Below are 21,424 nucleotides of genomic sequence, written 5' to 3'. Positions count from 1 at the left end.
CAACTATATGGAAGTTAATGCCGGCCGATGTGGCCGAGCGGTTCTAGGCTCTTCAGTCTGGAACCACGGGACCACTACGGTCACAGGTTCGAATCCTGTCTCAGGCATGGGTGTGTGTGATGTCCTTAAGTTAGTTAGGTTTAAGTAGTTCTTAGTTCTAGGAGACTGATGACCTCAGATGTTAAGTCCCATTGTGCTCAGAGCCATTTGAACACACACTCCCCCTTTTTTTTTTTTGGGACAATGGCAGTCCATTCTTCACGGAGTGCTGTACTGAGGAGAGGTATCGATGTCAGTCAGTGAGGCCTGGTATGCAGTCGGTGTCCCAAAACATCCCAAAGGTGTTCTATAGGATTCAGGTCAGGGCTCTGAGCAGGCCAGTCTATTACAGGGATGTTAATGTCATGTAACCACTCCACCACATGACGAGCATTATGAATAGGTGCTCAATCATGTTGAAAGATGCAATCGTCATCCCCAAATTGCTCTTCAACAGTGGGAAGCAAGAAGGTGCTTAAAAATAAATGTAGGCCTGTGATGTTATAGTGCCATGCAAAACAACAAGGGGTGCAAGCACCCTCCATGAAAAACATGACCACACCATAACACCACCACCTCCGAATTTTACTGTTGGCACTACACATACTGGCAGATGATGTTCACCAGTCATTTGCCATACCCACAACCTGCCATAGGATAGCCACATTGTGTACTGTGATTCGTCACTCCTCACAATGTTTTTCCACTGTTCAATTATCCAATGTTTATGCTCCTTACACCAAGCAACGCATCGTTTGGCATTTACTGGCATGATGTGTGTTTTATGAACAGCCGCTCGACCATGAAATCCTCTTGACCATGAAATCCAAGTTTTCTCACCTCTCGCCTAACTGTCATAGCACTTGCAGTGGATGCTGATGTAGTTTGGAATTCCTGTGTGATGGTCTGGATAGATGTCTGCCTATTACACATTACTATACTCTTCAACTGTCGGCAGTCTCTGTCAGTCAACAGATGAGGTCGGGCTGTACGCTTTTGTGCTGTACGTGTCCCTTCAAGTTTCCACTTCACTATCACAGCAGAAACAGTGGACCTAAGGATGTTTAGGAGTGTGGAAATGTCACTTACAGAAGTATGACAAGTGACACTCAATCACCTGAGCACGTTAGAAGTCTGTGAGTTCTGCAGAGTGCCCCATTCTGCTCTCTCATGATGTCTAATGACTACTGAGGTCACTCATATGGAGTACCTGGCAGTAGGTGGCAGCACAATGCAGCTAGTATGAAAAACATAAGTTTTTGCGGGTGTACAGATACTTTTGATCACATAGTGCCTATAATTTGTATCAGATTACTGATTACTAATATAATACAGTTCTTAGGATTAACAAATCATATCTAAAACCAAGTAAGTGACTAAACATTGGAGAACACATATCCCAACTATTACAATAAAAAAGTATACATCAGCCTTTTTATTTCTGTAGAAAATAATTTTAATTATGTGTAATGTACCTATATGTTCCTTTCCAATTTACAAAATGAAGATACATTCTTGTTATGGGTTTTTCAGCTGCTGCATCATCATCATAGACCTATTATCGATTTCAAAATATCATGATAAATGACAAGAAAGGTAAGCAGAAGAAACACAAGTGTCCCGGTTTTTTTCCTCTATTAAAGCTGGTCAGGCTAGCATGAATACATCTACAACCCAGATAACAGCTGAATTTTTTGTGAAACAGATTTGCCTACTGCCTGGATGAATAAGACTTCAATGTCAAACTCTCCATGCCATGTTTCACATAAATCAACCAACCTGCATGTGTGCCATCCTTGATGTTTTAGAGAAATGTTTCAGGTAAGGCATTCTGCTGAGTTTAATTCTGGAACCTTTACAAACCTAACCCAATGGGTTATTGGTCTTGGAAGTCACATATTTAGTGTGATGGATGCATGAACTGTGATTTCTAGAGAACAGAGTTGGTTATGTTGTTGTTCATATAAAGATCACCAATAGCACTATAATACCAGGTGACTTCAACTGTTACAAATGATACAACATGCGAGTTCCTGGGATGTTGGTATTCCAATGCAGGTGAAATGATATTGGGAGCAGTGGTCTGAGGGAACTCTGGTAATAGATATGACCATGGGGCACATACAGCTACTTCAGCTCTTGCATCTTATTGCAACAAGAAGTTTAGTTAAAATCAAACAATGTAAAATCGAGGATGGAATGTAACAATATTATGGAAAGGTAGTTGCTACTAACCATATAGCGGAGATGCAGAGTCGAAGATGGGTACAATGAAAAGACTGTCACAAAATGAGCCTTCGGCCTACAAGGCCTCTGTCAAACATAAGCAACAGACAATTACACACACAAAATCGTGCAAACACAACTTGCAAACAGATGACCACAGTCTCTGGCAGCTGAAGCCAGTAGTACATTTTATCAAACAATAAATAAGTCGTATGGGTATTATGGCTCTACAAACACTTATGAATTACAAGTGTAAATAGACTCTTGATATGTACAGTGAAACTAGATACAAAGCGAGAAAATATAAAGCTTTAGCTAGCAAGAAACTAGAAATACAGATTACGAGATATTTTTATTTAAGACTATGGAAATATGGATATACTAATTTAATTAAAGCACTGTTCAACATCTCAAGAAATGAAAATTTATACAGACATAGATGAAAGTGGTACATGCACTTACCCAACAGTAAAAGATGTAACAGGTACAAGGAAAGCAAACAAAAATGTCCAACTAACTAAAGCAGCTATTAAATGAAAAGTGTGAATTTCAAGCCAACGATAATTGGAACACAATGGAATAAACTGAATACAACAAGTTTATTTCAAATCATTAGAGTGTATGAAAAAATACAAAGAAAGTTTTAATAAGAGAAGCACATGTTTCGAGCATTGGAGTGTGTTATGGATATGCTGAAAAATCCTGTACTGGCAAATACTTGGAGAGAGACATAAACTATTTTGTAAAAGTCAGTTTGCAAAACTTCAAGAACCACCTAGGAATAGAACATAGCTCAAATAAAATAACATAGTGATTGATTGATTGATTGCAGTGGTGGGAGGTAGAGTTGCCAATGTGCAGCCAGCCAAGATTGACAAGGCTCTGTATGAAATGACAAAACAGGAAACACAGTAATCATACAACATTCAACAAAAGACTATGGTTGGCTGGCAGCAGCCCTTTACATCTCACTCATTAAAATGTCATTCACAAAATTATTGTAATCTAAGGCGCTGCAGTCATGGACTGTGTGTGTGTGTGTGTGTGTGTGTGTGTGTGTGTGTGTCCTTAGCATAATTCAGGTTAAGTAGTGTGTAAGCTTAGGGACTGATGACCTTTGTAGTTAAGTCCCATTAGATTTCACACACATTTGAACATTTTTTTGTAATCTAAGCAGATACTGCCAGCTCCCTTTGCATCACCCCCATAGTGACTACAAAGACAAGATTACATTAAGTACAGAATGCTCAAACACATTTAAGCTGTCATTCTTCTCATGCTCCACGTGTGAGTAGCACAAGAAAAAAACGCAGTATTTAGGACAATGGGAAGAGCCTCCTGCCCTGCACCTAACGGTGGTTTGCAGAGTATAGATGTAGAATCAAACAGAGGAAAGACAACTGGATCTGATGTCATTTGTAAACAATTCTGTATAGAGTAAGAGGAAGAATTTTCTTGTTCCTCTTCTAGCAAATCTCCTGTAGAACAAAGCATTACAAGTGACTGGAAAGATTCAGAGGTCAATCCTGTTTTCACGAAGAGTCACCAAACCGATGAATACCACTACAGAGGAAAGAGAGAAGATACAAAGAAGAGTAGTGCATTCTTTAGTTGCGCAACATCCAGGAGGACGGGAAAGAGGGCGATATGTCCGTTACTTCAGTTATATCACCCAAAACATTCACCAGGTATAGGCAGTGAACAGTTTTATTTGCAACACAACAAATAACTTCACAGATTTGGTATTAACATGACAACTAACTCCTGAAGAAAAAGGAAACACAAAAAAAAAACTTTCTTGACTAAGTGAAGGCTCGAATAACTGAGTTCCACAAGTAACAGTCACAGATCGAATCCATTAGATCTGGATTTGTTACAATGACACTAAGTTTGACACTTTCCAAGTGTGGGAGATGTAGCAAAAACAGAGTACCAAGGCCTCTCCACTCAGAGGTGTCCTGTTGTCAAAGTCCCATTTCACAGAGACAGTGATGGGTAAAGGAGTTGATCATGGTAGCGCATATCCAGGTGAGGTCTTTCCGAAGTGGCCTGCTACACTGTAACTGCCGGCTGCCATTGCTGCGCAGGGTAAATAGACCACTCACGGAGTAACACAGCTATTTGGATTAGATTAGATTAGATTAATACTAGTTCCATGGATCATGAATACGATATTTTGTAATGATGTGGAACGAGTCAAATTTTCCAATACATGACACAATTAAGTTAATATAACAACTTTTTTTTAATAATTTTTTTGTGTTTTTTTTTCATTTTTTTTCTTAATTTATATCTAAAAATTCCTCTATGGAGTAGAAGGAGTTGTCATTCAGAAATTCTTTTAATTTCTTCTTAAATACTTGTTCGTTATCTGTCAGACTTTTGATACTATTTGTTAAGTGACCAAAGACTTTAGTGGCAGTATAATTCACCCCTTTCTGTGCCAAAGTTAGATTTAATCTTGAATAGTGAAGATCATCCTTTCTCCTAGTATTGTAGTTATGCACACTGCTATTACTTTTGAATTGGGTTTGGTTGTTAATAACAAATTTCATAAGAGAGTATATATACTGAGAAGCTACTGTGAATATCCCTAGATCCTTAAATAAATGTCTGCAGGATGATTTTGGGTAGACTACAGCTATTATTCTGATTACACGCTTTTGTGCAATAAATACTTTATTCCTCAGTGATGAATTACCCCAAAATATGATGCCATATGCAAGAAATGAGTGAAAATAGGCATAGTAAACTAATTTACTAAGATGTTTATCACCAAAATTTGCAATGACCCTTATTGCATAAGTAGCTGAACTCAAAAGTTTCAGCAGATCATCAATGTGTTTCTTCCAATTTAATCTCTCATCAATGGACACACCTAAAATTTTTGAATATTCTACCTTAGCTATATTCTTCTGATTAAGGTCTATATTTATTAATGGCATCATACCATTTACTGTACGGAACTGTATGTACTGTGTCTTATCAAAATTCAGTGAGAGTCTGTTTACAAGGAACCACTTATTAATTTTCTGAAAGATGTTATTGACAATTTCATCAGTTGATTCTTGTTTGTCAGGTGTGATTACTATACTTGTATCATTAGCAAAGAGAACTAACTTTGCCTCTTCATGAATATAGAATGGCAAGTCATTGATATATACAAGACCGACCCTTGTGGAACCCCATTCTTGATAGTTCCCCAGTTTGAGGAATGTGCTGATCTTTGCATATTATGAGAACTGCTTATTTCAACTGGTTGGCTCAAACTTAGTTTGGGTCTAAGTAGGAAGTAGTTCAGCCTGTGTGCGCTGATCAAGACTGTGCATGCACCTTGGAACTGCTGCTGGCCCGACCACTGGTGCCGCCCTGTACTGATCTGCTAGTACGCTGGCTGGTTTCAATTTCCGCCTCACACAGACTGGAGACCATCACCGTGATGTACATTCTGCAGGAAGCAGTTGATGCCTGTCACCTCAGCAGAGGACATGTGAGATTGCTACACAAAATACTCTCCAACACACACCAGAAGGTTGCTTGTGGACCACAGATGCAAATGTAAATGTATATTGACCAATCAGCCTCTCAAGCACTGGGTGGTTTTTATCAAAATAACCTTTGCAATGGTTTAAATGATTATTCACGCACACCGAAAGTTCCTTCTTTCTCCCACCCCTCAGAGTCTTGTCCATAAAAACTACTTCATTAAAGATTACTGAAAATGTGTCACTATTCATTTGTTCGAGTGGGTAATACTCAGCATACAAGTGGAACTGTGGATCTAGGAATGATAATGCCCACACTACTTCAGGGAAGGACTATCTCACTTGATGCCTCCACTCACAATGATTACATGGTAAATGCAAACTATTTTTTCATAAGTTACTGAATCATTTACATATATGAGGTCTGTTCAATAAATTCCAGATCTTTCTTTATTTCACACCAATGGTGTGTTGATGCAAAATCCAGTTGGCATCCCTGCACATGCCTGTGTTTAATGTGTAGCTGCCAGAAGTTTCATTGTTGTATGTCTGTTGGTTATTGTTCAGTGCTGTATTGAGCAGAATGTTATGTCGTACAGTTTGTGAATTATGAGATGGAAGAGTTAGAGGAGCAACACATCTGCATTAAATTTTGTGTGAAACACAGGAAAACCTTTATAGAGACAGATCAAATGATGCAAGAAGCCTACAGTGCTTAAGCCGTACTTGGTGTTACGAATGGTTCACACAGTTTAAAAATGGCCGGACAAAAATTAAAGGTGACCTTCATTCAATATGTCCTTTGACATCTACTGACGCCGCTCATGTCAAGAAAGTCAAAGAAACTGCGTGCACCAATCAGAGACTGACTGTCCAAGAGGCTGCAGAAGAATGTGACATTTCTGTTGGATCTTGTCATGAAATCTTGACACAGCGTCTTGGAAAGCATTGTATTGTCGCCAAGTTCATGCCAAGGTTCACGAGTCAAGACCAGAAAGACCTTCACCTCGCAATCTGTGAAGAGCTTTTGGATGGCGCAAATGAGAATGAATGTTCCTTAAGAGAATCATAACTGGTAATGAAACGTGGGTTACGGTTATGATGTTGAGATCAAAGTTCAATCTTCACAATGTGTCGGGAAAGATTCTCCAAAACCAAAAAAATCTTGCCAGGTCAGGTCAAATGCAAAAGCCACGCTGATTGTTTTCTTTGCCTTTGAAGAATTAGTTATTCATGAATTCGTGCCACAGGGACAAACTGTTAATCAATGGTACTACCGGGACCTGTTACGATGCCCGGCAGAAAATGTGAGAAGGAAATGTCCTGAAGTGTGGTGCGACAATTCTTACCCCTTGAATCACAATAATGCACCCGCACATTGATTCCTGTTGGTGTGTAACTATTTCACAAAAAACAAAATCAGTGTGCTGCCTCATCTTCTGTACACTCCAGACCTGGCTACTGCAGACTTTTTTTATTTCCAAACCCCATCGAAAGGATGTCGATTTGCAACAATAGATGAGATAAAAGAAAATTCACAGACGGTGCTTTGCACAACCCAGCAAGAGGTGTACCAAAACTGGAAACGGCATTGAGAGTGTCATAGCAATTGTGAAGGAGAGTATTTTGAAGGAGATCATGTACAATAAGTAAAAGGTAAACTCAGAAGACATTTGTGGACACAGTTCCGGAATGTTTTGAACAGACGACTTACATTAAAACCACATTAAAGTGACTATGTGTGTAAGGATACATTAATTTTGCTAATAAAGTAGTGTGCAATACAGGCCCTGCAAAGAAGCATGAGTGTCACACCAAAATGAGAAAGGTGAAACAGACTCTCTTTTAATTGAAAAAACCATAAAATGACTGTTTCCTGTCTGACAATCAATTATGTTTAGTGACTTGTAGCTAATATATTCTATAATCTATAGACAACCCACTAATCCCCTCTGGCTGCTGCCAGAATATCCATTCAAGGTTATGTACAGACATGCAGAGTATTAACTTCATACACTGTTTCTAAGATGAGAATTTAGCAATGAGCTGATGCTTACTGGGTTAATATGGAAAAGAAAAAGAACAAAGAAGGTGCTCTAAGATTGCAATGAGTGATAAATCTCCAACAACATGCAGCACACAACTGGTTAACAATACATTGACTAATAATGGATTTAGCATAGTAAATATGCTGAAACTGCTCTTTGTTCACTAGAGGTAGAAACTTACTTTGCTGCTTAAATTCCAGTAAACCTTAGGTACGTAAACAAATGGGAAATGTGACAGGTCTCTTGCACATCTTTCCGAATTTTTCCCCTCATTTAAAAAATCAAGTTCTTGCTCTAGTGTGTCCCTCAATTCCTGAAAACAAATAATTCCTTCATTACAAAAAGGTTTTTGGAACAAAATTAAGTATAAAAAAGACAGGATCCTTAAATAGAAAGCTACAAAATTTTAATAAAAGAAAGCAGTTACATGATTGATACTATACTGAAGCAAGTGCGCTGATAAGGTACCGTATTTACTCGAATATAAGCCGCACTCGAATCTAAGCCGCACCTGAAAAATGACACTCGAAATCAAAAAATTCCCGAATCTAAGCCGCACCTGAAATTTGAGACTCAAAATTCAAAGGAGAGAAAAGTTTTAGGCCACACCTCCAAATCGAAACAAAGTTGGTCCATTGTAATATGAGACACAATTTAGGTCCAATGAATGACGATACAGCTACAGTAGTTTGGTTTGAGTCGTAAGCTTAGCAGTTAACCTTTACCAGGTAGCCATTGCTATGCGGCAGGCGCTCTGTCCGTATTTATACGGGCACCCTTCCTATTTCACGTGCTTCATATGGTTTGAATCGATTGCTTATTTTTCTTTGATATGATAAGTGCTGTTTTCTTCTTTGTTATAGGTGTTTACGTCACTCTAAGCTGAAAATGTGTTATTGTACTGTGTCATGGATTGTTTGTCGCATTCTGATAATGTGTGTTTACGACCTGTCGCCGCTCACGGCATGGCTTGCTTTTGTGTGCGCTACCGCCACTTACGATAAAAAAAAAAAGAGAGGAATTGTCTCATTAGCGAAACAATGGCAAGAGATTGCTATTTGTTGTTACTTACACTGCTGCTTTCTTTGATAATGTTCAACAAGAACCAAATAATAGACTGTGAATGATAGAAGATGTTCTGAACGAGAATTTAGCGAAAATTTTTTGCCGTTTGAAAATATTTGCAGACGCCTCTTTTGTTCATTACATTCTGTACAGGTGGGTAGATCACGTAACTAATGAGGAGGTATTGAATAGGATTGGGGAGAAGAGAAGTTTGTGGCACAACTTGACTAGAAGAAGGGATCGGTTGGTAGGACATGTTTTGAGGCATCAAGGGATCACAAATTTAGCATTGGAGGGCAGCGTGGAGGGTAAAAATCGTAGAGGGAGACCAAGAGATGAATACACTAAGCAGATTCAGAAGGATGTAGGTTGCAGTAAGTACTGGGAGATGAAGAAGCTTGCACAGGATAGAGTAGCATGGAGAGCTGCATCAAACCAGTCTCAGAACTGAAGACCAAAACAACAACAACAGCCTGTACAGAAATTAGAGTCATCTTAGATTTAAAAATCTAGTCAATTGCTGTGCTTCATTTCTGACTGTATCACTATTAGGCATAAGAATAATACGAATATAAACATGACATGATATGTATATTCTTCCGCATTTGCTGTTGTCTCACACGAGTTTCGTAGTTTATTAGGGAGACAGATTTAAATGATATAGCAGCAAACACGAAAGAACACATGGCAAAATGTTTATATTCGTATTATTCTTATGGTGAAGAGAATACTGCATGTGATTCACAATTCATAAAAGTTCCTATTAGCAACCATCTCTTCTCACGGGTAGGAAAAAATTAAGAACGTAGAGTTGGCCATATTGACAAACATCCCAAACAGTCTTGCCAGTTGGATTTTCATAGTACATTGAAATGCTGCTACATTCGAAGATGCACAATACGGAATTTGTATTTACTTCGTTGGATAATGTATGAAAATGCAGTGGTCGAAACTCAGGGCAGAGAAAAAAGCTCGTCTTCCACCTTTTTTTTTTGTTTATTTACTGACTCAAGAGGTTTGGCGCCAGTATTTATGTTTGTGCCTGCAAAGCATGCCTGTGTAGCGTTACATATATTCGACGGCAGAGGTTAGTTGTAGCGGCACCTATCAACATTTTTCGGAACTTCCGCTTACTTTGCACTCGATTCTAAGCCGCAGGCAGTTTCTTGGATTACAAAAACAGGAAAAAAAGTGCGGCTTAGATTCGAGTAAATACGGTAACTTTAAACAACTGCACAACAGTATTGACATGGTTATGCCTCCTGCACACAAAAAAAAACTGAAAAAAATAGGGGGAAAAACACTTACGTCAGCAGCCTTCCCATCATCCTGTAGGTAAGGCGTAACTGGTGATTAGGAACGAGGTAGCCTCCTTAACTGTTTGAGGTCTATTTATGCCAAGGAAACAATTGTGTGTGTTGAGAAGCTGCATTTGAACAGTATACCACATGTTCCATATTCAATGCATCTCACATTGTCAAGTTCACATGTTCTTGTCACAGATTAGTATAGGAGCATTAAACCAAATTACATTAGCATAAACATTGAAAGGGTAATTACTCTACTACGTTCAACATATACTTAATAGCCAAAAAACACCACACCTATTTTACATCTTATCCATTAATTTATTTTAAGAAACGGATCACCACTTTACACATGCTTGCTTAACAATAAAGCATTACCCAATGTTTACTGTTTATTTTACAGCCCCAACATGGTTTTACATTGTTGCATTATAAGTAATGGGTTTTCGTATCACTGTAAAAGATAGTGCATGTTGAGAAAAATTACATACAGGTAAGGAAGTGGAAAAAGATTGTTGAACATTTACAAATTAAGTAGCTCAATTCTACATTTGATTGATTGTGTGGAGGTTGAAGCTCTTTTTTCTATGTTTGCTTTAACAAAACATATGTTTTTGGATAGGGTTCGCCTTTAGCAAAATGTTTTTTTAACCCAAACATGTTTCACTGCTGTTGCAGCATCTTCAGTGGGCTTTTATTTTATAGCCGTTAAAGATAAAGAATGTTCTTTACTGTTAGTATACATGTAACTATTAGTTTTTAAATTGTAATTACAGATATTTGAAAAACACAAAATTATGAATTGATACCTTTTGATCGCATGGTGTGGTTTTTCTAATGTAATGTGTTTGTACAGTGACAGTTTTGTTCCACAGTTTGTCATATGCAACCACTTACACCTTAAAGTAGATAAATTGTTTAAGCCAAAATTACAATTTGAAAATTGTTATTCCTATGCCTGAAATAAATTAGTGGAACAGTTGAAGGTGTTCCTGTCAGTTGTTCTGAATCTTTCAGAGGTGTCTGTGCATTTTTTTAAAATTTTTATTTATTTATTTATTTTGTATGTGGATGGGGGAGGGGATGAGAGCTCTATAGGTTGGTCTTGTCTAATAATTATTTGCGGGCAGAGAACAGAGTTCTATTGCAGAGAGCTGTATATTCATTTATCACTTGTTTTCCTTCCACTATGGCTTTTAGTATCTGATAATTTTCTTCAATTATTAGTTTTTGTGGGGGGCTGTTGCTGCATTTGAGAATTTTCAAATCAGTATTGATGTTTGTTGGGTTATGTTTCTTGTCCGTAAGGTGTTCAGCAAATGTGCAATGACAGCTGTTACTTTTTAATGCTCTTCTGTGTTCTGTGTATCTGGTATTAAAGTTTCTGCTTGTCTGTCCTATATAAACTGACTTGCAGTCCTGACATGTTCATTGGTAAATACCAGAGGTGTCATGTTTGTCTGTGCTTGTGTTGGTTGTCCTTAGTTTTCTGTGTGTTGAGTTGTCTGTCCTGTAGGCTATTTTTAGCCCTTGTTTTTAGAGTATGTTGCCTATTCTGTGGACTGCTTTGTTGTTGTAGGTGAGAGTGAACCACTTGTTTGTCATTGTGGGTATTTCTTGTTCATGTGCACTCATATGTGTGTTCTGTGTGTTTGTAAGTTGATGAGGAGGCTTTTGCTTTTGTGTGTTGGGTGTCCTTTTTAATTTTGTGGTTCAGTTTATCTACAGTGTTTGTGTCATATCCATTCTCTACTGCTATTTGTCTGATTGTCTGTAATTCATTCTTTTAGTTGTTTTCAGTGAGTGGGATTTTGTTCAGTCTGTGTAGCATATATTGGAAGCCAGTTAGTTTGTGTGTAATCGGATGATTAGAATCTTTGTGAATGGCAGTGCTGGTGGTGGTCACTTTCCTGAATATAGAGAACTGGTGTTGGTTTTTGTGTCTATATACTGTGAGGTCAAGGAAGTTTAACCTTTTGTCGTGTTCTGTTTCTATGGTGAATTTTATTTTTGGGTGTACTTTGTTTATATCACTGTGGAGTTGCTGGATGCAACTTCAAAATGGTTCAAATGACTCTACGCACTATCGGACTTAACATCTGAGGTCATCAGTCCCCTAGACTTAGAACTACTTAAACGTGCAGTGAAACATGTTTGAGTTAAGAACCAAAACTGTGTTTTGCTAAAGGTGGAGCCTATCCAAAAACGTGTCTTACTTGCACTAGGTGTGCGTTCTCTACAATTTGTCTTCTGTACCAAGATAACACTTTCACTGTAACACACTTTGTGTGACAAGATATGGCACTTTGTTCTGCACACATCCACATAGAACACTATGAATGTGAAGGAAGGGCTATCTTACACTGTATCATTACACTGGAGGAGAGGTGGGGTAATTTTTACCAGCAACACTTGAAACACTTGTGGGTTACCACAATGACAAAGTTCAGCAGAACCTCAGCAACATGATAGTTAAGGACATTTTTGAGTACAAATGTGAGGGTGTTATCCTAACTCATATTATTCTCAAATAGCAAAGTGTCTATGCCCTCTATTACTGTTCATTTCTGGAAGACAACCACAAACAAGCTTTGAGAAAGAGGGGGCAACAATTGCTCCAAAATCCACCCACCATTTTGCAGGGCAATGCCTGGGTGCACACAATGCAAGCTGTGACCGATTTCTTCAATCTATGGAGCTGAAAAGTGCTGCACCACTCATCATAATCCCCAGGCTTTATACCTTGTGATTTAAGACTTGATTTCTGAGAAGAAGGAAGCACTTTGTGGCATTTGTTTCAGAACTGCTACAGAGGTTTGGCTAGCAATAGACTACTACTCTATTCAAACTACCAGTACAACTGACACTGCTTAAAGTACCCTACAAGTTCCACATTACTGGCAACAGGTTGTACACAATGCTGTTAACTAATATGAAGGACAATAAATCATGTGCCTGTTTTGCATTAGTTGTAAATAAATAATTTCCACTATTAAAGTTCCAATCCTTGTAAATAAAGAAGAAAATTAAGGTTTATCCTCCTACTGATGGCTAGGTCATTAGGGGTGGAGCACAAGCTGACTGGCCAAGGCTGCAAATGGAAATCAGCAGTTTCCATCTCAAAGGAAACTTCTGGCATTTGCCTTAAACAAATTAGGGGACCACACAAAAGCCCAACTTCGGATGCACAGTTGGCGATTTACAACACTATCCTCCCAAATGTGAGCACTGTGTCTTACCGCTACGCCACCAGATCAATGATCCCTGCCATCCACTGCATGATCATCAAGCTGTAGTCTGTCAACTGTAATGTAGATGAGCTTCAGTGTGAGGTTGGAGCACCAGTGTCTAACCACATCACTAGATAGAAGAGTACACTGCCACTGGATATCCCTGCAAATGGAGAGCTAGTCCCAGAAAACAATCTGCCTTATTCTGTTTGGAGACTACTCCATCTTAAGATGGGCGTCCCTTGTTGCAAGAGCAACATGCAAAAATGGGGAACTCTTACAGCTGATGGAAACAAATCCTGGGAGTGTGGAACAAAACAAGATCTGGGTCACTTGCTCATATTCCCTCCAATGGAAAAACCTTGCACAACACAGGACTTGATCAAGGCAAGTAATAAGCCGATCAGAGTGTTGTGTTCTGGAAATGCTGACTGGACACGGAAGCGAATGAAGGAAGCCAACTCATTAGGTAATATACAAAGAACATTAACACAATACCTAAACAATGTTTTCTCAATAAAAAAATTAACAAATTTTAAGCTTAAATATTATACATTTAGAAGCAATGTTATTCAGTCTGTATATCGAGCAAGCAGTAAAGGAAACAAAAGAAAAATTCCAAGTAAGTATTAAAATCCATGGAGAAGAAATAAAAACTTTGAGGTTCGCCAATGACATTGTAATTATGTCGAAGGCAGCAAAGGACTTCGAAGAGCAGTTGAATGGAATGGACAGTGTCTTGAAAGGAGGATATAACATGAACATCAACAAAAGCAAAACTAGGATAATGGAATGTAGTCAAATTAAGTTGGGTGATGCTGAGGGGATTAGATTAGGAAATGACACACTTAAAGTAGTAAAGGAGTTTTGCTGCTTGGGGAGCAAAATAACTGGTGATGGTCGAAGCAGAGAGGATATAAAATGTAGACTGGCAATGGCAAGGAAAGCGTTTCTGAAGAAGAGGAATTTGTTAACATCAAGTATAGATTTAAGTGTCAGGAAGTTGTTTCTAAAAGTATCTGTATGGAGTGTAGCCCCGTATGGAAGTGAAACATGGATGATAAATAGTTTGGACAAGAAGAGAATAGAAGCTTTTGAAATGTGGTGCTACAGAAGAATGCTGAAGATTAGATGGGTAGATCACATAACTAATGAGGAGGTATTGAATAGAATTGCGGAGAAGAGGAGTTTGTGGCACAACTTGACTAGAAGAAGTGATCGGTTGGTAGGACATGTTCTGAGGCATCAAGGGATCACCAATTTAGTATTGGAGAGCAGCGTGGAGGGTAAAAATTGTAGAGTGAGACCAAGAGATGAATACACTAAGCAGATTCAGAAGGATGTAGGTTGCAGTAGGTACTGGGAGATGAAGAAGCTTGTACACGATAGAGTAGCACGGAGAGCTGAATCAAACCAGTCTCAGGACTGAAGACCACAACAACACCAAGCAATAACTCTCTCACAAACAGTTTTTGATCATGAAACCTATGACATACCAGCGAATTTAAAAAGAGGAGAGCAAGTAATGAAATTATAATTGCAGTCTATCTGCACTTCAAGAAAATAAAGTTTTCATTCAACAGAAATGATTGTAAAAATATTGTGTAAATTGTATCAAAATGAAAATTCACTTGGGAAAAAAAAAGGAAACACAATAGCAGGCCAGTCCTTGCTTCCACAAAACAAAATTCTAACGAGGAAAACTCCCATCACCCCCCCCCCCCTCTCAGATTTAGTAGTAAGAGGGCCCACTGGACAGCCTGACAAAAACTGAACACAGATCAAGCATGAAAACAAGAAGGTGTATTGGACTGTGAGAAAAAAGTAAAACAGGATCAGTGAATGGTCCAAGAACAGTAAGTGCAATATGGAGCATCCGGGGAAAGAAATGGCATCACGGTCAAGTGGCTACGGTGTTATGCAGGCGAGCCGTGTCCAAACCTCGCTCATGCCTCTTTTTTTCCTGTTCTCTTTATTCAAGTCTGTGTCGTGATGTAATGTCCATTTGCAACAGTGAGGTGTAAGGTATGGGCCTATAATGACAGCTGATTCTCTATTAGCTGCTGAAAAGAAATGGCTTTCAAATGAGAACCACAAATGTTTGATGACAAGATGAATCCTCCAGCGCAAAACACGTCTGGTGTGTCATGCACAGCGTTAGTGACAGTATGTGTGTCATATGACAGGAGTCTCTTATCGACACACCTAATTTGTACAACTGGTAACTGAGTGAAATATGCCTCCTTGCCCAATATAGGTGTTCGTATGAATGTGATCACTCCCAAGCAAATAATGAAAACATACTAGTTTGTCACAAATGAACGCAACAGTTTCACAGTCACACAGTTTCTCTGTGCTCTGTCAAAACATATGTTTTTAACATTTCTGAAGCTGCATTTCATTTTAGAAGTCTTGACTCTCGAATTCCGCTGTTGTAACATAGTTCACAGTTAGTTGTTGTTTTCATTTCTGTGAGACGTCTATGTCTCACCTGCTCTCACCTTTCATCACATTTACTTGCGACAGTAACATGTTCTTACCACGTGACTCATTTTCTATAACCAATGTATAGCACGACAACTGTCAAGACTACTGAAAGAGAACAAACATTTCAATGAATGGACAGACAGTTCATAATATTGTGAGAAAACAAAAAAATAAAATAAATGGGATGGGGTAGTTTTGAACACGGCTCTCCCACTTGGCAGGGCAACATCATGACCACTTACCCATGACGCTGCTGCTGATTCAAGTTGCTCTTTACTGCACTTCTTGTTCTTGGACCATTCATTGTTTCTATTTTGCTTTTTTTTTCACAGTTCAGTACACCTCCTTCCTGTTTTCATGCTTGATCTGTGTTCAGTTTTTGACGGGCTATCCACTGGGCCATGTTACAATTAATCTGAGGAGAGTGTGATGGGGAATTTCCCTTGTAACTGCTGTTGATAGATATATATAAAGTAGAAAAACTGTCCTAGGTAACAGTTTCCCGAAAGCTAGGGTAGTTTTTTTCCTACTTTTGCACGCAACTATAGGCAATACTTAAAATTTCACTTCCAGAAGGTAAGAACTGGCCAGCCATTTTGTCTCCTTGTAATTTTATAGAACATTATATTAAGTTGGTAACTGGACATCATCTAGCCCCCCATTAAGGCTGTTGTAATTCTTACAGTTGCTTCCTAGTGCATGTATCTCTTAATGTTTTTTGTCACCAGCAATAAAAACAAACTTTTGTTGACTAGAAGAAACAAAAATAATTTTCATGTAGATTTTTGTGCCCTTGTCTACGGCTCAGAGTGGCATTGTGTACTCTGGTGCAAAAATTGTCAGCAAGTCAAATTGATATAAAGCAAAAAATTTTGCAATGTCTGGGAATGAAACAGCAAATTAAAAAAAAGAAAACCACATTAATTACCCACTCCTAGAAATTATCTAATTATTTAATTTCAAGGACTGAAAGCTGCACTATAAATAGCAATGCTCATTACAAAGCATGTAACAAGTACAGATTATCAACAGACCTGTTTTCTTTGAAAAATATGTCCATATTCTTGTAAATCTTAAACTGTCAGTAACTATTTAATATAACTGAACAAGTGGCATATTTTTCGAAGTACCAGCTTTCCTGCAAATTTACTAGGCAACATAAATCAGGCAAGAGCACAAATAGCAATAGATTATAGTTAAAACTGTGTACAAATGAAGTTTTTAAGAGTTGCTCCTCTTTTGTTACTGTATACTCTGATTTGTTATGCACCTCTAAAGGTTGTCCTCCTTCAAGGGGTCTATGGAATTCCAACAACAGGTGTGAGCATTAACACTGCCAGTTGCACCACTGCTCTTTCAGCCTTTTATTCTGTTTGATTCTGTGTGTTGCACAAATGTTGAAACTGAAACACCAGTAATTTTTTTTAAATTAAACCGCTAGTATCTCACACAATCAGAATCTTCCACAAAAACTGATGTGAAATAATAAACTTCAGATGTATGCTTCATGTACACAAATTGTGACATGGATCAAACACTACTGTAGTAGCCACCAGAAAGATCGCGGGAGGCGCACATTGGCACGGCGCGTCACGGACAGTAGTTGCCGCAAGTAGAGTCCCATCCACCAGAGGCCACGCGAGAATTCGGACGCGACCTCTGCCGGCATGACAACAACAACAACAACAACTCCGGCAGCACGGGCCGTGCCCAGTCAGTTAACATCGGGCATGCCTAGGACACAGTCCCGGTCTACGCTAAGGGAAGTGCGACGTAAACGTGAACAGTGTTACTACACAATTGGCGACGAGTAGGGTCGTTCTTTCGCGTGTTGCATCGTTGTTCCGGTTTCGCAGCTTCTCCACGGCATGGAGCATTTGGTGCGAGTTTCGGTTGCGCAGCAGACGGAACTCATGGCCACCATGAAACAAGTGCTTCCGGCGTTGCTCTCCACGCCGTCTGCTCCGGCGCCATTCCCTCCTCCCTTTCCCCGTATGACGAGACGGCGGAGGATTGGGACGCATATGAACATCGCCTTCGGCAGCATTTCCAGGTGTTTCATGTTGCCGATGCGGAGGTATGTCGTGCACTCTTCTTGTCTTGGATATCTCCCTCGCTGTATCAAGTTTTGCGCAAGCTAGCGCCGTTGCAGGAACCCTCGTCCTTGTCTTTTGACGCATTGTGTTCATTGCTGTCTTCATATTATCACCGCCGCACGCATGTTGTGGCGGCTAGGGTCGAGTTCTATCAATGCAAGAAACAGCCCCATCAGTCTTACCGGGCGTGGGCCGCTACCCTGCACGGTCTTAGTCGCAAGTGTCATTTTGTCACGGAGCAGTCGCGAGAGTCGTATGCCCACGTTATGGTACGCGACGTCATTGTTCGTTCGGTCCCTGATAGGGAGGTCCGGCAACGGGCCCTGCAGTTAGAAAACCCTTCCCTCGAGGAAGTCCTGTCGATTGCTCAATCGTATGAAGTCTCTCACGCAGCAGGTCAACAGCTGGAAGCGTGGTGCGACGTCGCGGAGGTTCAGGGCGGCGCGGCCGCATCCACTGTGTCAGGGGTGGACGACGTGCGAGCGGTACAATCCGGTCGTTACGGCCGCTCCCGCACGGCATGTAAACAGAATTCCGGCCGCCGGCCCCTGTTGCTGTCCTGTGCGTCGTGCTATATACATCATGATCGGTCAGAGTGCCCCCAGCGTTGGGCCGTTTGTCGCAAATGTAATAGAATAAGTCACATTGCTAAAGTTTGCCGCTCAGCCTCCAAAGAATCGAAGGAAGCAGGCACAGAGGACATGGACGTTGACATTCAGGAAGTTTCATCAGGCCAGGCTCCCGACGCATCGGCACGCAAACTCTTTCTCAAGGTGTCGGTTCGGTCGCGCCGGTTACAACTGCAAGTAGATACGGGCGCGGCAGTTTCATTGTTGAATGCATAAACTTATTCCGACCTTGGATCGCCCCCGTTGGCGCCAGTTTACCGGCGTCTACGCGGTTATGGTAAACAGTTCATTCCCCTACTGGGTCAATTCACTACCGACGTGACTTACAAATCAGTCACTCGGCCTATTACTTTTATTGTTATCAGTGTGCGAGCTCAGCTAACCTTTTTGGCCTGGATGCCTTTCAAGATTTCGGTTTTTCTATCGCTGACACCATACAGTTGGTCTCTGAAGAGTTTCCCTATCAATCATTGGAATCTTTGATCTCCGACTTTCCAGATATTTTTGAGGAGGGCCTGGGGCGTGTTTCAGATTTTGCAGCACACTTAACGTTGAAGGCGTCGGCTCGCCTGCGTTTTCTACGTGCGAGCCAGATCCCCTTGGCTCTCCGCCCTCAGGTAAAGGAAGAGCTAGACCGGCTGACAGCCCTAGGGGTCGTTCTTCCCATTTCTTCCAGTGAATGGGCTTCGCCCCTCGTTATTGTAAGGAAGCCCTCGGGAAAATTACGTCTTTGTGGCGATTTCAAGGCCACCATTAATTCCCAATTGGTGGTGGACACCTATCATTTGCCTCGTGCTGATGAATTGTTCTCCTCCGTGGCGGGAGGCCAATATTTTTCGAAAATCGATCTGTCGGAGGCTTATCATCAGATACCACTTGATGAGGACTCCAAACGGTTGGCGGTCGTCAACACCCCGTTTGGCCTTTACCAATACCAGCGGTTGGCCTTTGGAATATCCAGTGCCCCGGCGATATTCCAGCGTTATCTTGAGCACGTCACGTCGACAATTCCTCATTGTATTAATTACCTGGATGATATAATTGTCACAGGCCGCAGCACGAAGGAACACTTGCACAACCTTCGCACCCTCTTTCTCAAATTCAGGTCTGTGGGCTTGCGTTGCAACCTGCATAAGTCAACCTTCTTTCAACCATCCATTGAGTATGTGGGCTATACCATCTCTCGGCACGGTATCCAGCCACTAGGAAGTTTGGTCCAAGGTATCGTCAGCCTTCCTCGGCCCACTTCGCTGAAAGAGTTACAAGCTTTTTTAGGCAAGATAGCCTATTACCACTGGTTCATTCCCAGGGCTTCCACTATAGCCCACCCCCTGTACTGCCTTCTGCACAAGGGTGTTCCTTTTGATTGGTCACCTGCATGCGAGCGAGTGTTCACCTCGTTGAAGGGCCTCCTCACGTCACCCCCTTGTTTGGCTACTTTTGATCCCCATAAGCCGTTGGTCCTGGCTACAGATGCTTCGCAGTATGGGGTGGGGGCGGTCCTTGCCCATCGCAACGCAGATGGTTCCGAGCAACCACTGGCGTTTGCGTCTAAAACGCTTAGTCCCGCGCAGGCCCATTACTCCCAGGTGGAAAAAGAGGCTTTGGCCATTGTCTACGCTGTTACCAAGTTTCACCCTTTCTTGTATGGCACAAAGTTTCAGTTAATCACTGACCATAAGCCGATAATATCGTTATTTGGCCCCGCCTCTCAGATTCCGGATAGGGCGGCCCACAGACTACAGTGCTGGGCCTTGTTCCTCTCTAAGTACTATTATGACATTCATTTTCGCCCTACAGGACAGCATGCCAACGCTGACGCTCTTTCCCGTCTTCCGGTGGGCCCGGATCCTACGTTCGATCGAGAGGAGATTATGTGTTTTCATTTGGATGTGGCGTCCTGCCAAGCGGTTGATGGCTTCCCGATCACTAGTTCTCGAGTCGCCAGGGAAACGGCGGCTGACCCGGTTCTCCGGCAAGTAGTTCGCCTCATTCAGCAGTGGTGGTCATCCCGCCCTCCGGGCCGGGCCTCGGACCCTCTTCGTAATTATTTTCTTCTCCGGGACCGCCTCTCGGTCTTGGAAGGCGTTCTCCTTCTGGCTACCGATGATACAGCTCCTCGCATGGTTGTTCCTGCAAGTTTACGACGGGAGGTCCTCACATTATTACATGCGGGGCACTGGGGTGTTTCCCGTACTAAAACCTTCGCTTGCAGACATGTGCACTGGCCCGGTATTGACAGAGAAATTGAGCACTTGGTGGCCACCTGTTCCCAGTGTGCGAGCCAACAAGCATCTCCCAGGGCAGCGTTCTCTTCATGGCCGCCGGCAACCCAAGCATGGGAACGTGTTCACATCGATTTTGCGGGCCCATTTCTCAATGGTTTTTGGCTCAGTGTCATTGATGCTTATTCCCGATTCTCATATGTGGTTCGCTGCTCCTCAACCACTTCAGAAGTTGCAATCCAGGCACTAGCAAAAATATTTTCTGTGGAAGGTCTGCCAATCACCCTGGTCTCGGACAATGGACCGCAGTTTATTTCGCAGACCTTCCAGGATTTTTGTAGGCACTTCGGTATTCGGCATGTTCGCTCTCCCCCCTTCCATCCACAATCGAATGGGGAAGCTGAGCGCATGGTGCGCACATTTAAGACGCAGATGGAAAAGTATGTGCACGAATTTCCTGCGGAGGAAGCATTGACGTTTTTCTTGACGGCATACCGGATCACACCAAAGGGAGAACGCAGCCCCGCAGAGCTCCTCCATGGGTGTCAACCTAGGACTCTGCTGCACCTCCTCCGGCCTGGTCCTCG

The 21,424-nt window shown here is 41.2% G+C and overlaps 1 protein-coding gene across 3 annotated transcripts in view; it reads right to left on the bottom strand.

Moving 5' to 3' along the window:
- The window catches only part of LOC126481205 (uncharacterized aarF domain-containing protein kinase 5), a 164,905-nt gene that overhangs the window by 75,936 nt on the left and 67,545 nt on the right, over window positions 1-21,424 (bottom strand). For all 3 annotated transcript variants that reach the window (XM_050104803.1, XM_050104805.1, XM_050104806.1), the window contains exon 6: window positions 7,980-8,111. In XM_050104803.1, coding sequence (XP_049960760.1) covers window positions 7,980-8,111 — 132 coding nt within the window. The remainder of the gene's footprint in view (window positions 1-7,979; window positions 8,112-21,424) is intronic.

The sequence above is a fragment of the Schistocerca serialis genome, chromosome 5, assembly GCF_023864345.2.
Source record: "Schistocerca serialis cubense isolate TAMUIC-IGC-003099 chromosome 5, iqSchSeri2.2, whole genome shotgun sequence".
In the NCBI taxonomy this organism is placed as follows: Eukaryota; Metazoa; Arthropoda; class Insecta; order Orthoptera; family Acrididae; genus Schistocerca; species Schistocerca serialis.
The sequence above is the reverse complement of the archived record's forward strand: the minus strand, read 5'-3'. Positions and strand labels throughout refer to the sequence as shown.